At 34.8% G+C, this 15,678-nt stretch overlaps 1 protein-coding gene across 3 annotated transcripts in view; it reads left to right on the top strand.

Moving 5' to 3' along the window:
- Cad87A (cadherin 87A) overlaps positions 1-15,678 on the top strand; it is a 672,761-nt gene that overhangs the window by 280,871 nt on the left and 376,212 nt on the right. For all 3 annotated transcript variants that reach the window (XM_089252829.1, XM_089252827.1, XM_089252828.1), the window contains one exon: positions 8,147-8,325. In XM_089252829.1, coding sequence (XP_089108955.1) covers positions 8,147-8,325 — 179 coding nt within the window. The remainder of the gene's footprint in view (positions 1-8,146; positions 8,326-15,678) is intronic.

Below are 15,678 nucleotides of genomic sequence, written 5' to 3'. Positions count from 1 at the left end.
GCTCATTTGAAGTGCTGCTGTTCAAGGCAGCAAATAGTGCCCTCAGTAAGCAAAAATCATCTTAAATAGACGGGTGCAAAAAATTTTATGACAGCCGCTCTTTCAAACAAGGTGTCAAAAGCCTAAAACACCAAAAACAAAAATCAAGCTCACGAAAAAATGTTTGATATCAAAAGACAGTGCAGTTTTATTTTGAAAAGGGTTGAGGGTTAACGAAAATATTCTTGTTAATTTCACTGTTCTAATTTATAAATATCTGCTCCGAATCCCATATTTTGCTGCTCCAAAACTGCTCCGAACCCTGAATTTTGCTGCTCCAAATCCTGTATCTTGCTGCTCCAAAGTGGACTTAGTCACTTCCCACCCCTGCAATTGTGTCTTTTCAATATTGAACTTGAGATTAGCTTCTCTGGCTCGTGTCAGGGTTCGACGGAGTAATTGACAATGTTCTTGCATGGATGAAGATCCAAGGGCTATATCATCAAAGTATGGATTTATTTCTGGATCATCTTCAAAAATTTCATTCATGGCCCTCTGAAACTCTTCTAGGGCATTGTTTAGCCCAAATGGTAAAACTAAAAATCGATATCTTCCCCAAGGTGTTGTGAAAGTTGTTAAAAATGATGATTCTTCATCAAGTGGTAACTGCCAGAATCTATTTTTTGCATCTAAGATTGTAAATACTTTACATCCTTGCAGCTTTGTTATCAGATTATCGGCTGCTGGTATTCGATAGTGAGGTCTTTGTATGGCACCATTTAATGGCCTTGGGTCTAGACAAATGCATAATTTTTTATGTCTATTCACCACAACCATGTTGCTGACCCACTCAGTAGGTTCCTCTACTTTTGCAATTATTTCATTATCACTAATGCGTTTAAGCTCCTGTTTCACTTTGCCATGAAGAACCAATGACACTTTTCGTGGAGCCGCCACATTTGGTCCCACACCAGTAAAAACATCTGACAATTCTTTCATAACTTCTTCCGGTGTATCACTCTTATGTGAATTTCTGTTCATTTTCATAAGGTCCTTCAATCTTTTAATTAGTCCTAATTCATTGCAAGCAACTAGGCCTAATATTGGGCAGGAATTCAGAGTTGTTACAAGAAATTTGAAACTTTCCTTCTGATTCTTGACCTCACAAGTTAACGAACACTCGCCCAATATTGGAAATACATTATCACTGTAGTCTAGCACTGGTTGTTTAATTTTCTTCACAGTTGGCTTTATTTCCCATTTTAGTAGTTCATTCTTAGGTATAATGTTCACTTGTGGTCCAGTATCCAGCTTAAATTTGACTTCGTTGCCATTAACTAGGATCTTCTGAAGCCACACAGAGTTTGGTTTTTCATTCTTTAAGGTATCAATTGATTTTAATTCACCTAAATAAACAGTATCTGAGCCGCTGTCGTCACTGGCGCGATTTACTGTGTTAACTCGGCGAGTATTTGGTCTTTTATAGAAAGTTTTCTTCCTACATACTTTGGCCCAGTGATTTTTTCCACCGCACTTGCGGCACTTACTTCCGAAGGCCGGACACTCTTTTGGACGGTGTTTTTTTCGACACTGTTTACAGTCTCTCTGCTCGGCGTTTTCGTTGTTTGCTGGCCGCAACAATGCTGTGTGGTGTTTGTTTCTCCTTACGGCGTCGACCGTTATTTTGCTTTCACCCATCTCCGTTGCCTGTGCCTTACTATGTTAGCACGTTTTGCACTCGCTAATGATGTCCTGCATTGTTTTTGTTGATCTACTCGTTTCTCGGACCAGTCTTTCTTGCTTTGTCACTCAGTCCCTGGATGATCTTCTCACGGAGCATTGTTTCCATCGCCTGACCGTAATTACACTCGACGACCACGCATTGTAGTCGCAAATAATAGTCTACAAATTTTTCGCCTTTTTCTTGTTTTATTTCAAGGAACTTGAAAGATGCATAAATCTTGTTCTGATAGTCCGAGAAATATTTGTCGAACTCACGAAGGATTTGTTCGAGCGATATCGCAGTGCTTGCCGCTGCAGGCGCAATATCAAAGGATCGCAACTGCTTCTGCAATTCCTCTCCACACACGTGACGAAAAAGAGCAGTTTTCGTAGTTTCTGCCTCCGAGCTGTATTTAAGCGCTTCTAAATAATCCAAGAAATCTTCCTTCCAATGCCTCCATGCTTCGGACAGGTTTGTTCCGGCATCAAATGGCTGGATGGTCGGCAGGCTGTTTGCCATCTTTTTCAGATCTTTGAAGCGTAAATTCAAAAATACGTGAGTATTTCTCTAACTGACACCATGTTATATATTGCTGCTTGGCTATTTACTGTTTGGTCCACTAACTATAGCGATGGACATAGATTACTACAACCAGTTAGCATGGCATCCAGAGCATGACTGCCCTTCTTTATTACAATCACTATCTTACAAAGCAGGATGGTGCTGCCATCTGCAAATGGTATTATGAAGTAGTAGATACATTACAACTTCTACAGCTAGCAAAAAAATTTAGGACCAAAATTTGAATTTTGGGGAGATCGCACAGTTGGCCCAACAGGACTATTTAATTTTGGTGCCTCCCTTTGCTTGTTTAAATTTTATCTGTTTCCTCTATGGTTTCTCTGAGTGTTGTGTACAAAAACTACTTTGGTTTTTTTCAAAAAATCAAATAAAAGTTGCCTAAATATCATTTTTTTCCTTGAAAAATATCATATTGGTTCATTATTAGCCAAAATGCTTCATTGTTACCACATTTTATATCCTTGGGGTACATTCTGATGGTATATCTTTAAATGACATAAGATTTTATAAGTGGGTTTATTCAAAAAGTCTCATAAAAGTAGCCAGAATATTTATATATTCTGGCTACAGAATATTTATATATATAATATTTATATATTTTTTTTTCATATGAAGTATCTTAGTCATTTAAAGTTATAAATAAAAGCAAAAATTTCTCATTCTTACAACATTTTCTAACCTTTGGCTACATTCTGATGCTCTATCTTTAGCAAATTCATGAATAAGGATTGCATCACACATCTAAATGTAGTGGTGCATTATCTCACAGGGTTTCTTTTTCCGAAGCAGCTACAGTAGTGACACCATCATGTTAGGGGCAGGTGGTCCTATAATCCAATAGACACCAGCTGTCCTTAAAGGACAAAGACTAGTGTACTAGTTGTTACATTACCTCACATACATTTTCATTTTCTTTCCCATAAAATGTAGCACATCTCCTACTGTATATCTCCCAGTCTTGTGCAACCACATCATTTCGACACTTCCACAGCATCAGTGTGTAGATAGAACTTCTATCAAGATGCACATTGCAATACCAGCAAAGCAGCTGCTGAAGACCCATTTTGAAAGGATGCACCTTAACCCTTGCAACTTCTGGCTGTGGGGGTACCTCAATATGTTATAAACAGTGGTCAGATTGCAAACTATGGTGAATTGCAATCTCCAGCACATTCCCTATATGGTAGAAGTTCCTCAGGAATATGAACGGGGGGGGGGCGTTTGGTTTAATAAAGCTGAATTGCAAGCACATCCACATTATGACCATGGCATACTCCAATTCTGTTGTTGAACAAGAATTTTTGTGCTTTCAACCTCATAGCCAGAACATGCTGTGGACAACATATTTAACATTTCTTAAGTAAGTTGTAGTTATTTGTTCAATTTATTCGTTTTTTGTGATGTTTCCATGAATTATCAAATCATGAAATGCTATAATTAAGGTATCATTCTGCCATGACTGACTATGTCGTGTGTGCCGCTGTGGTGGTCGAGTGGTTATAGTGCCGGACTCGTGATGCGAGGATCCGGGTTCGAACCCCACAGTGGTGGTCGGCTGAAGTTGGTTTTCTGTGGTTCCCAACTTCAAGGCGCAAATGCGAGCCGATCTCCCCATTAAAAAGTCTCGCCACAGAGAGCAACAGTCCTACAACAGTAAATCATTCAACCATAACACTTCAGTTAGAAAAACTGGGGGCAGATGACAGCACTACACATAACAAGCATTACACAGAAACGAACTTTACGTCAGGTTGCACTACACGTACACGCACATTCCCGCATGTACCGATTCATTGGGGGGTTGCGCGGGGGGGGGGTGCATGTGTGGTGTAGCAGTAGTAGGTAGGGCCTCCAAAAAATGGTTCGGGGATCCATGATGTTCTTAAGTCAGCCACCTCGTTGGGCAATTTGCCTGTTGTGGCGTCGTATTTGTATTTGTATGGTTTCCATTCGATCCAAATTTCCCACATGCTGGATGATGTGATTAATTTTACATTTTTAAGTATTTTTTCCCCTTTATCAAATAAAATTGAATTTTTTCAGGAATATTCATGTCAATTTTCAAGTCATTCTGACAATCATTCTTTTTTTACAGTGTTTTGAAATCAGAACCTTAGTTATAATCACCCTGTATATCGTAAATCATTGCTAATTAATCTGCATTATTTATGATTCATTAAATACATTATATTCACCTAATTTTTATTACTTTTTGCAAAATAGCATCGTAATTAAGTATACTGAAAGTAACTGGATAAAAACCTTTATATATTATATGATTAATAATAACATTAAAAGAATTTTCAAACACACAGTAATCCATTGAGTTAAGCAAAAAATAATTAAATTGCAAAAGTTGGTTTTTGTTAAAATGTAATAAAAATTTATTTTAGCATGGGAATAGTGTTAATTAGATTAATAAACATTTTATTTTAGTTAATTATTGGAAGTTTGAATGATTTTTCAGAAATTTCATTTTTTTAATGTTAATACTATTTAAACCAAAAAAACCCGGTTTTTTGGTTTTTTTAAAAAAAAACAGTTTTTTTACCAACCCTGCTCTGTTGCCAAAGTGTCGCACTCGAGTGGCAAAATCTTCCACTGATTCCCGTTCCTGCTGCACAGATGTTGTCAGGGTGTGCAACTGGGTAGGCACTTGTTTTATGAATCTTGAGAGTAACTTCTGGGAAAACTTCAAAAGAACTTGAAATTTGTTTTGTGGGACAGAAAAAAAAAAAGCTTCAGTGGTTGCCATCAATTTCAACTTTGGAATGGAAATTTTGTCATCCTCGGACCAACCGCTCAGTCGCGCAACTTCGTTGATTTTGTTAAAAAAATTCCTGCCACTGCATGAACCCTCTCCTGAGAACGGCGGAATTAAATCCACAAAAGAAGCATTAAAATTAGCGGTGAAGACCTTTCTGATTCTGCGTGACAACCAGTACTCTGCATTGAATACATCTATTCATGATTGTTTTTTCAAGATGCAATTTTAAATACACAATGAAAATTTACAACATGAAATATTCTTGCACAAGCCATCAAAAATACTGATGGAATCGTGAATGTTACAATTACTTCATTGATATAAAATTGACTGAGAGACATTGCATAATATGAAGTGGATGGATGCGGATTGAACAAGGACTGATCAAACAGCAAAAGTGATATGACGACAACCTATAAATCAAAAATTAAACACTCTTTCAATAAGTAAATACACTAATTCCAGGTTCGGTTTCTACTGGCCCTGTTTATTTCTGCACCCATCCATCAATTTAACAATTGAAAAATTACATATTCTTTTAAATTAACGTGAGGTGGCAAGGAGGGGAGAGAGAAGGAATGTTGTGATTACTCACCGCCAGGAGGAGGGTCCGTTTTCTTCTGTGTCACATTGCACTTCTCTAGTCATTTTTTTCTTCTTTTAACAAGTTCTTGCTCAACTGCTGCCAATTCACTGGCCAATATATTACCAAACAATACCCTCCTATGCTCCAACTGGTGTAGTGTCTGGCTTACAAACTTTCCTCCGTATTGTAACATTACCATTTAGGCCCCGCAGAAATGGTCCTTATTCTATTCATTTTTATAGATTTTATTTTGTCTCGCCTTTGTTTCCAGGATCGATCGGCGAGATCATGTGTTGCCAATCGGCCCCCATGTTTATTTTACATTACCAGATTTTGTGATATATTTTGTGCAATATTATCTCTCTCTCTCTCTTATGAAGATATCTAAATCAGATGTAAAGTTCAGTACCATATCTTCGACCTTGCGATTGGTTCCATCATGGGGCATTATGGGAATGCTCTCATACAAATGCTTGATACACAGAGATACTCACTTCCAACTGATTTATTTCCTCCAGGCATACAATTCTTTTACTAAGGTGTCTTGCTTTGCTGAGTCAGTTGGTCTCTCAATACCGATGCATTAATTGTGGAAATGTGGGGTTTGGCACTGCTTGCGTCTCATCACCTGTTCTCATGTATCAATGGAACGTCATCTTGGTTCCCTCAATTTCTGGATTGTATATCTCTCTCCCAGGACCTCTCCCAATGTCTACCTCCTGCCGTCTCCTGTTCAATGGCTGGCCGATAACCTCATCAGACACCTCAAGCTGCAAACCTGTGAGAACCTGGCTCCAGGGTTTCCAGGGTAGTGTGTAAAGACTAATACTTGACTGTGAAATCTTGAACTGTTTTATGGACGATGTGAACCAGCACTTGAATTTCCAGACGAAGCGGTAAAAGCGTTGAATTTTATTGTTTTGATACAATGTGTTGAGAGAGAGATAAATCTAACTGCAATAACTATTTGTAAAAATGTTACACCAAATTCTAATATTTAATATAATAAATGTTTATTATTTAACGAATGACCAGCACCTTTCATTGTTGTCATCTGTTCAATGATCACGCTGGATTTAAACTAATAGTGAACCGGGAAATGTAAAAGCCTAAATGTTGCATTATATCAATGTAATAAATGGCACGCTCTTGATTTATTTCTTTTTCTCTCTTCTCTGTTTTTTTTTTTATAATAGATATTTAAAATTTTACCTTGGTTAGCTATTTATATTTTCAATAAACTTTTGAAAATTTGTTATAGAATTTGAAAATTTCTTTTTTGAGATGTTTATTTATTCTAAGGTCTGATAATTTTTTCCGAATTCCATATAAATTATATATTTCAAAAATGCCTCCAAAAACTTTTTCTTACTTGTAACCTTAAATATTCCACTCGCCAACTCCGACATCCATCCTTCCAAACTTACATTCTTCCTGTCCTCTCCTATGTCTGTGAAATTTGACACCCCCATTACACAAACCAGTATAGATAAGCTGGAATCTATCCAAAATATATCTATTCAATTTATTTTATATTGCAGATCGTCTTCTGTTTCCATCACATAGCTCAAACGTCAACTTAATATCCTACCACTTGCCTCCCATACATATATCGCTCACTATTTTAACATTGCTATTTTAACATTGACACTTTTCATATTCTAATCAAGTTTTCGCATTTTTTTGACAGAATCAATCACACTCAAAAATTGAAACCTTTCCTTGCATCCACAGATTGCTTCAAATTTAGTTTTTTCTCCAAACAGTTATTAATTGGAACAACCTTCCATCAAATTCTATATATTCATACATATATAGTACTTCATTATATGGTTTTGTATGTAGCATCAACCATCTATGTCAAATCCCATCACCACATTCTCTTGTATAGGCCTCAGCCAAACAATATGGTATAAATAAATATAAATTAAATACAAGCCAAATCTAAAAAAACTGATTTTGTAGAAATTATTTTTGAAATCTGAAATACAATATGTGGTCCTCTGGTTCATTGATATTGTAGAGAATATAAATATATATATATATAAATATGAAGTGTTTTTGTTATGATATAAAAATTTAAAAAAAGTGATTTCTTCTACAGGAAATCTTTTATGTGCTTCATGCCTGGAGGGGGGACACAATGCCTTCTGAGCTGAGATAATGTTTTTTGAAGTAGAAACAAAAAAATCCTTTGTATGCTACTGAATATATTCATATAAAAACTGTGTATTTTATGTACTGCTGAATTTTTAAAGTGCTACAAAACTGATAAATGCTGCTACTAAAATAACATTTTTGTTGCTACAAACATAATTTTTCCTGCTACTAAAATCAAATTTTCATTTTCGGTCCCTATTGTCGTTCACATACCACCTAGTCACATCACTACATTAGTTGCTTGCTTATTTGTTTATTTATTGCCAATGTAAAAGAAAGTTTTTTCTGATTTTTATAAAAAAATAGATTGAAAGCTGTTTGTTGTAACCATTGGTTTGAAATATTTTAGGGACAGTAGTGGAACAAGTTGCAGCTACAGACAGTGATACTGGAGTGAATGCTGAGCTGACTTATAGAATTAATTCCGGTGGTTTTGATGATTTTGAAATAGATGGTAAAAGTGGAATTGTGACTGTGAGCAAACAATCGAAATTAGACCATGACAGACGAAAGGCATACAGTATTGTGGTAATTATTTATTTATGAGCTACCAATTTGAGAAATAAGCCTGCATATTGGTGTTTGCATGCTGATTGCAAACAGTGGTGCAATCAGCAGATTAAGACCCACAACTCTGTGGGTCTTATGTGGTTGTTGATGTGTGCTGAAATAGAATCCAATCTTGCTGAGCTAGGGGATGTTCTCAAGAAAAAAATTTCTATTAGGTGCTAGATCACTTGCACTGGTGCTAGATCGCCAAGCACTTGTTCAAAGTTTTACCTTTTGAGAACACCATGCTGGAAAAAAATGAAGTGTTTGCATCCCGTTTTCTGACTGGAAAACTCTTCATTATCATGTATTAAATACATTGTTTCAAAGCTACTGCAAGTTGTTTGTCCTTCATACAAAGAGAACAGACCCCCCCCCCCCTGTTCTCTTGGAAAGATATACAGGTGAGTTATCAAAGGTTAGATAAGTATTGGGGATCTATATTTGATCTGAAAAATTTGGATGGAAGTGCAAAGTTCAAAGTTTTGCTTGTGCTCATCAAAGCCTTATTATGTCTTGCCCACATGGAAATGAAGCCTTCGAAAGAGGTTTTAGTGTAAACAAACATTTCCTGCAACATATGCAACATAGATCAAATCTTTTGATTGAAAGTATCAATGGCATTAGGCAAATAAAATCTTGCGCACAGCATTCTAAAAATGCAAAAGATATTGATGTCGATGCCAATCTTCTGAAAGCTTTTCGCAGCTCACATCAGAAGTACCAAGACAGACTTCAAAACCAAAAACTTTCGATAACAAAGTTCTACGACCAGATAAGAATCAAAGACTAAAAGCAGAAGAGAGGGAGTTGGAAATTCAGTTGTCATCATCAAAAACTATGCTGAACACTGCAGAGAAAATCGAACAAGTGGAGATAAAGAGAAAAACTTAGTAGACATCGAAAATGGGCAGGTTCGTCTGAAAACACTGAAAGAAAAAATGTTTGGTGTTCTTGAGAAATTGGAGGAAAACAGTCATGAGGCAACAGAAACAGAGTCAACAAAATTTCATGGGTTTTTTTTCTGTATTCTTATTTGTTTGCTCTGTAAATTTTTACTTTTTCTTTTTATGCCCAGCTTGGATTATGACCCACATGGGTCATAATCCACTTGTAGGGACATAATTTTTATGTCCCTACAAGTGGATGCAAGTTTTATCAATTATATAAAACTGATTTTTGACACCGGAACCCTATAACTGGTTAAAATGTTCAAAATTTAATAATCTGATTATCTCGGTTCGAAAAGTTTTCATTTTTCACAATTGGTAATAATGATTCTGTGCACTGCTCCAAATTCACGGATTGCTGCTCCGAAACACTCAATTTCCTGATCCAAAACGAGTCACTCCTCAAAAGAATTTCTGAAATGAAATAATATAAATCAACTCTATATACTCATCGCTTCTTAAAGCTGAATTCCAGGTGGTGTTTGTTTTTTTAATTCTCACAACAACACATTGGTATTCTAAGCGAGCATCAAATGGACTTTTCTGAGCTTCCACCTGTTTAGAAACAGTTAGTTTACTCGGGAAAATTTTAACTGGATTTCATCTTCATGAAGTTCCTTTTGCACTAGGCTTGGACAAGGCTTGGAATTGCCTATGCCAAGGAAAATTCAAAAGTAAGTAAAAATACTTACATATACTATTTAAAGAAACACAATAATTGCCGGCGAAATGTTAAGTCTACTCTTAAAAGATTTTCTAGTGTTTTTCAATTAGCACTTATCCGAAAACTGACAATACTTACTAATATGGACTTTACCATCATGCGGTTTTCCAATGTTGGGGCAGAGCGTGCTGACTGTGTTGAAGAAATAAAAACAATGATCAAAGTTTATTTTGAACTCTAACTTTTATTCCATAAAAACTGTAAAGAAAACAAGATCATTTACGATGCGGCAGACAAAATAACAACTGGCAATCAAAGAAAACGTAATCCCGGTCCTCGTACGGAAAAGACCCATCACATAGAGAAAAACCAGTCTATATATATCCGCACTCCTGTGAGGAAGAGAGCATGTTGCTGCCACTGATTTGCATACAGAATTGGACCAACCAGTTCCCGCACGTGCATAGAAAAAAAAAAGGAAAACATTCCAACAAAACACCCCTTTTTACTTCTTTTTTTTTTACATTGAAAATAAATATTTGCAATAAAAACATAATTTTTCATTACACATTGGTTTCGTTAACATATCAGCGATGTTTTTCTTTCCACATACATGCGATAATATAAATTCATTTTTCTCCCCTAATTCCTTTACAAAGGAAAAATCTAATATCTATTTGTTTACTTTGCCGATTTTCAACACAGTTCTTTGAAAAATGTATCACACTCTGATTCTCACAATAAATAGTAGGAATATACAATGGTAAATTCGATTTTTCACAATTTTTCAAAATTTGGTACAACCTAATAACCTTTTTCACTGTCTCTGATAATGCTGCAAACTCTGCTTCCATAGTTGAAATTGCTACAGATTTTGGTTTCGACGATTTCCACGGAATCAAAACACCCCCTAGAAAAATAATATATCCGTTCATGGAAAAATGATCATTGAGTGCCCAACTTGCATCTGAATATGCAATCAAGTCCATATTCTTACTATGATCTAAATTGATAAAAATAATGAGCAGTATTTGTTAATACTGACATAAGTTATATTATTAAATACTTGACATAATAATTTGCAATCAATAACAGATGGTTTTTCGCAATATTGTGATAATAGAGTAACAGGGTACATTATATCTGGTCTCATCCTGTTTGCTAAGAAAAATAAACTCCCTATTAAATTCCGATATGGAACATCAGTGATTTTTGAATCACTTTCTTGACACCCCTGAATTGTAATACCTGTACTTAATGGAATATTAGATTTACATTTGGGAATATTTTTGTAAATTTGTGGCATTTTCTCAATATGACCTTTTTGATGCATGATTAACTTATTTCTCACATTTTTAATTGTACTCCTAAAAAACATGAAATTGAATCCAAATTTATTATTTCAAACTTTGATTCTAACAAACTTATTACAATATGCATGTTTTCCTCATTTTTGGCAAATACTGCCACACCATCAACATATACTAATATAATAACATTCCAATTATTTACATGTATACAATTTTCATTTAACAGGCTGTATAACTCTTTTTTCAATCTCGGAACATGATCTTCGAAACATGAAGTTTCAAAACCCTGTGGTTGATTCATATACACAACATTGTTGAGTTTACCGTACAAATATGCATTTTTTTATGCCTAAATGTCGATGAATCCAACCTTTTTAAAATAATTGAAATGACCATGAATAATCTAACTAATGTGAAATTCACTACCGGTGAATAAACATTGAAATAATTGACGTCTTTGACTTGTCGAAAACCTTGTGCGACTAGTCATACTTTATAGCGTTACACATTATCGAATTCGTCCTTTTTGATTGTGTACACCCATTTGTTTCCCAAAATTTTTCGATCGTCAGATTTTGGGACTAGATCGTATACATCCTGCGATTTTAGTGCTTCGATCTCATCTTTTATTGGGTTTTGCCACTTGTCCTTCTGTGCTGAATTTCTTGCTTCAAAGTAGGAATTAAGGATTTTTATGTTGACACAGTGAGCTTCTACATTCGTATGTGATTCCGATGTGTCATCATAAACGTCAGGATGGTAATAGACATCCTTCATGCTCGCTGTATTGCCCTTTTTTCTTGTTTTTACAATCCTTTTCCATTTCACATGCTCGTCATATTGCATTTTCAGTGTCCTCTTCAGAATCTCCCATTTCAGTTCTGAATTATTATGAAAGTTAATCAAAGAATTTTCATGACGTTTTTGAGACTCTCTTTGAATTTCTGTACTTATGGTAAATTCATTGAACTTTATGCTCTTCGTCTCAATAACCTTTTCGGTTTTCAAAATCCAAACTGTATAGTCTTTTGTTTTTATTGCATAGCCAACCAATACTCCCTTTTCTGCTGTGCTATCTAGCTTGTCTCTATATCTTTTAGGAATGAACATATAAGACAAACTTCCTTTAACTTTCAAATGTCTGACTGAAAATTTTCTGCCACTGAAAACGTTCAAGGATGCTTTCCCTTTTAAAATTTTATGCGGGAATATATTTCATAAATAGTTCTGTATATTTACTAGTTCAGCCCACATGTCTTTTGGTAATTTTCCTTGAAGCAACAAGAACCTGACTCCTTCCATGAGGGAAGAAACCAAGAACTTTCTAGTCCAGGGGTTCTCAAAACTGCTCGCCACCAACCTTTGTCGGAGGCACTGTGGAGCAACCTGATGGTTTTCCAAAGAGATTCTTTGTTAAACTGTTCTGGGGAGTCGTGGATAAGCAATGATTAGGGTAAGGGGTCGCCACAGATGGGAAAAATTTGAGAACCCCTGCGCTAGTCTGTACCATTCATCACTCGATATATATTCATTCTTCTATGAATTAAAATCGAAAAAGTGTTTGGTAAAATGGTAATAATATTTGCTTAGATCTAGAATTGAAAAGAGTGTGTTGTACATAGTAAATGGAGGATATTTTATGAAATTAAAAATCGAAAAGTGTACGCTAAAGTTAAAAAAAAAAGTGAAAAAGTATGTGTTAAATACTGTAAAAAAAAGTAATATGCTTTGAAACACCCTGTATGGAAAAAACTGTTCTGCGTGTCCTAACATTAAAATTTTGCTCTTCTAAACCGCTGCAATCAAGTATGAATCATAATCCTCATCAACAAGTTAGTTTTTTGCGTTAGTTATTAAAGTGTAATGCTAATACTTTTCAAATACGATTGTGATGGAGCATAAACATTAACACAAAAGGTAAAATAATCCAATCATCATATTTAATGTAATAAGTTCTAGAATAAATATTTTATACCCACAAATATTTCAAACATGTAAAAAACAGTTTACTGCAATAAGTTGAGCATTGGCATTTTGCTACTTTGAGAACAAAAAATGTCCTGTAATCTCCATGCATAAATTTTTATTCCCCCTTAATGAAAACTTGAGAAATTCGAGGAAAGTATCTGATTTTCAGAGAAAATGTTGCTTCTACTAAATGTTGCATCCATGCACAGTCTGATACCTTATAAAAAATATACCCATATTTTGCATTTGATTCTTTATTTTGACTTTTACTCTGCGGATTATGCACAGAAAGTCATCGTATGCTTGCAATATTTTTGCAGAAATTGCAGGATTTTTGTGTGGAAATTACAGGACCTTTGCCTTTTTCAAGGTTCGCAGCAGGGTTGTTTGGTTTAAACCACGTTGGTTTAAACCTTGGTTTTAACCAACTGGTTTTTTTCAAAAAATCAGATAAAAGTGGCCTAAATATTGTTTTTTTCCCTGAAAAATATCATATTAGTTCATTATTAGCCAAAATGTTTCATATTTACCTCATTTTATATCCTTGGGGTACATTCTGACGGTATATCTTTAAATGACATAAGATTTTATAAGTGGTTTTTTTCAAAAAGTCTCATAAAAGTGGCCAGAATATATATATATATTTCATATGAAGTATCTTAGTCATTTAAAGTTATATATAAAAGCCAAAACTTCTCATTCTTACAACATTTTCTAACCTTTGGCTACATTCTGATGCTCTATCTTTAGCAAATTCATGAATACGGATTGCATCACACATCTAAATGTAGTGGTGTATTACATATCTCACAGGGTTTCTTTTTCCCTTCACAAAGAAGCAGCTACAGTAGTGACACCATCATGCTAGGGGCAGGTGGTCCTATAATCCAATAAAGACACCAGCTGTCCTTAAAGGACAAAGACTAGTTGTTACATTACCTCACATACATTTTCATTCCCATAAGAAGTAGCACATCTCCTACTGTATATCTCCCAGTCTTAATATTCAATAGTTGTTTTTTTATACTTTCACACACACACTGTTAAGCCCAGTTAATCAAGGTTCTACTGTATAGTAGTAACAAATTTATAAAAAATAATCAGCTATATACAGGGTGATTATAATTTAAGTTTTGATTCCAAAACTATACAATAAGTACTGATCGGAATGACCTGAAAATTTGCATGGATACTCCTGAAGCAATGGACGTTTCTTTCGCAAAAGAAAAAAGTGCAAAATGTGCAAGTAGATGATGCTGTACTTGGCCAGCAGTATAATCTATTTTGTGCAACCACATCATTTCGGCACTTCCACAGCATCAGTGTGTGGATAGAACTTCTATCAAGATGCACATTGCAATACCAGCAAAGCAGCTGCTGAAGACCCATTTTGACAGGATGCACCTTAACCCTTGTAACTACTGGCTGTGGGGGTACCTCAAAATGTTATAAACAGTGGTCAGATTGCAAACTTTGATGAATTGTAATCTCCAGCACATTCCCTATATGTTAGAAGTTCCTCATTCCTCAGGAATATGAAAGGGGGCGCGTTTGGTTTAATAAAGCTGAATTGCAAGCACATCCACATTATGACCATCTCCTATTCCGATTCTGCTGTTGAACAAGAATTTTTGTGCTTTCAACCTCATAGCCAGAACACGCGGTGGACAACATATTTAACATTTTTTGAGTAAGTTGTAGTTATTTGTTCAATTACTTCTTTTTTTTGGTGATGTTTCCGTGAATTATGGACTCGTGCAATGCTATAATTAAGTTATAATTTTGCCTTGACTGGCTATCGTTTCCATTCTGCGAGCAAATTTCCCACATGTTGGATGATGTCATTAATTTTACATTTTTAAGTATTTTTTCCCCTTTATCAAATAAAATTGAATTTTTTCAGGAATATTCATGTCAATTTTCAAGTCATTCTGACAATCGCTCTTTTTTTAGTGTTTTGAAATCAGAACCTTAGTTATATTATAACTAAGGACTAAATCATCGTTAATTAATCTGCATTATTTATGCATCATTAAATGCATTCACCTAATTTTTATTACTTTTTGCAAAATAGCTTCGTAATTAAGTATACTGAAAGTAACTGGAGAAAAACCTTTATGTATTATATGATTAATAATAACATTAAAAGAATTTTCAAACACACAGTAATCCATTGAGTTAAGCAAAAAATAATTAAATGGCTAAAGTTGGTTTTTGTTAAAATTTAATAAATATTTATTGATTAATTAGCATGGGAATAGTGTTAATTACATTAATAAACATTTTATTTTTGTTAATTATTGGAAGTTTGAATGATTTTTCAGAAATTTCATTTTTTTAATGTTAATACTATTTAAAACAAAAAACCGGTTTAAACCAAAAAAACCTGGTTTTTTGGTTTTTTTCAAAAAAAACGGTTTTTTTACCAACCCTGGTTCGC

Source organism: Pholcus phalangioides, unplaced genomic scaffold, assembly GCF_987345545.1.
Source record: "Pholcus phalangioides strain wild (caught in Gottingen) unplaced genomic scaffold, Ppha-v1.0 ptg000031l_1, whole genome shotgun sequence".
NCBI classification, from domain to species: Eukaryota; Metazoa; Arthropoda; class Arachnida; order Araneae; family Pholcidae; genus Pholcus; species Pholcus phalangioides.
The sequence above is the reverse complement of the archived record's forward strand: the minus strand, read 5'-3'. Positions and strand labels throughout refer to the sequence as shown.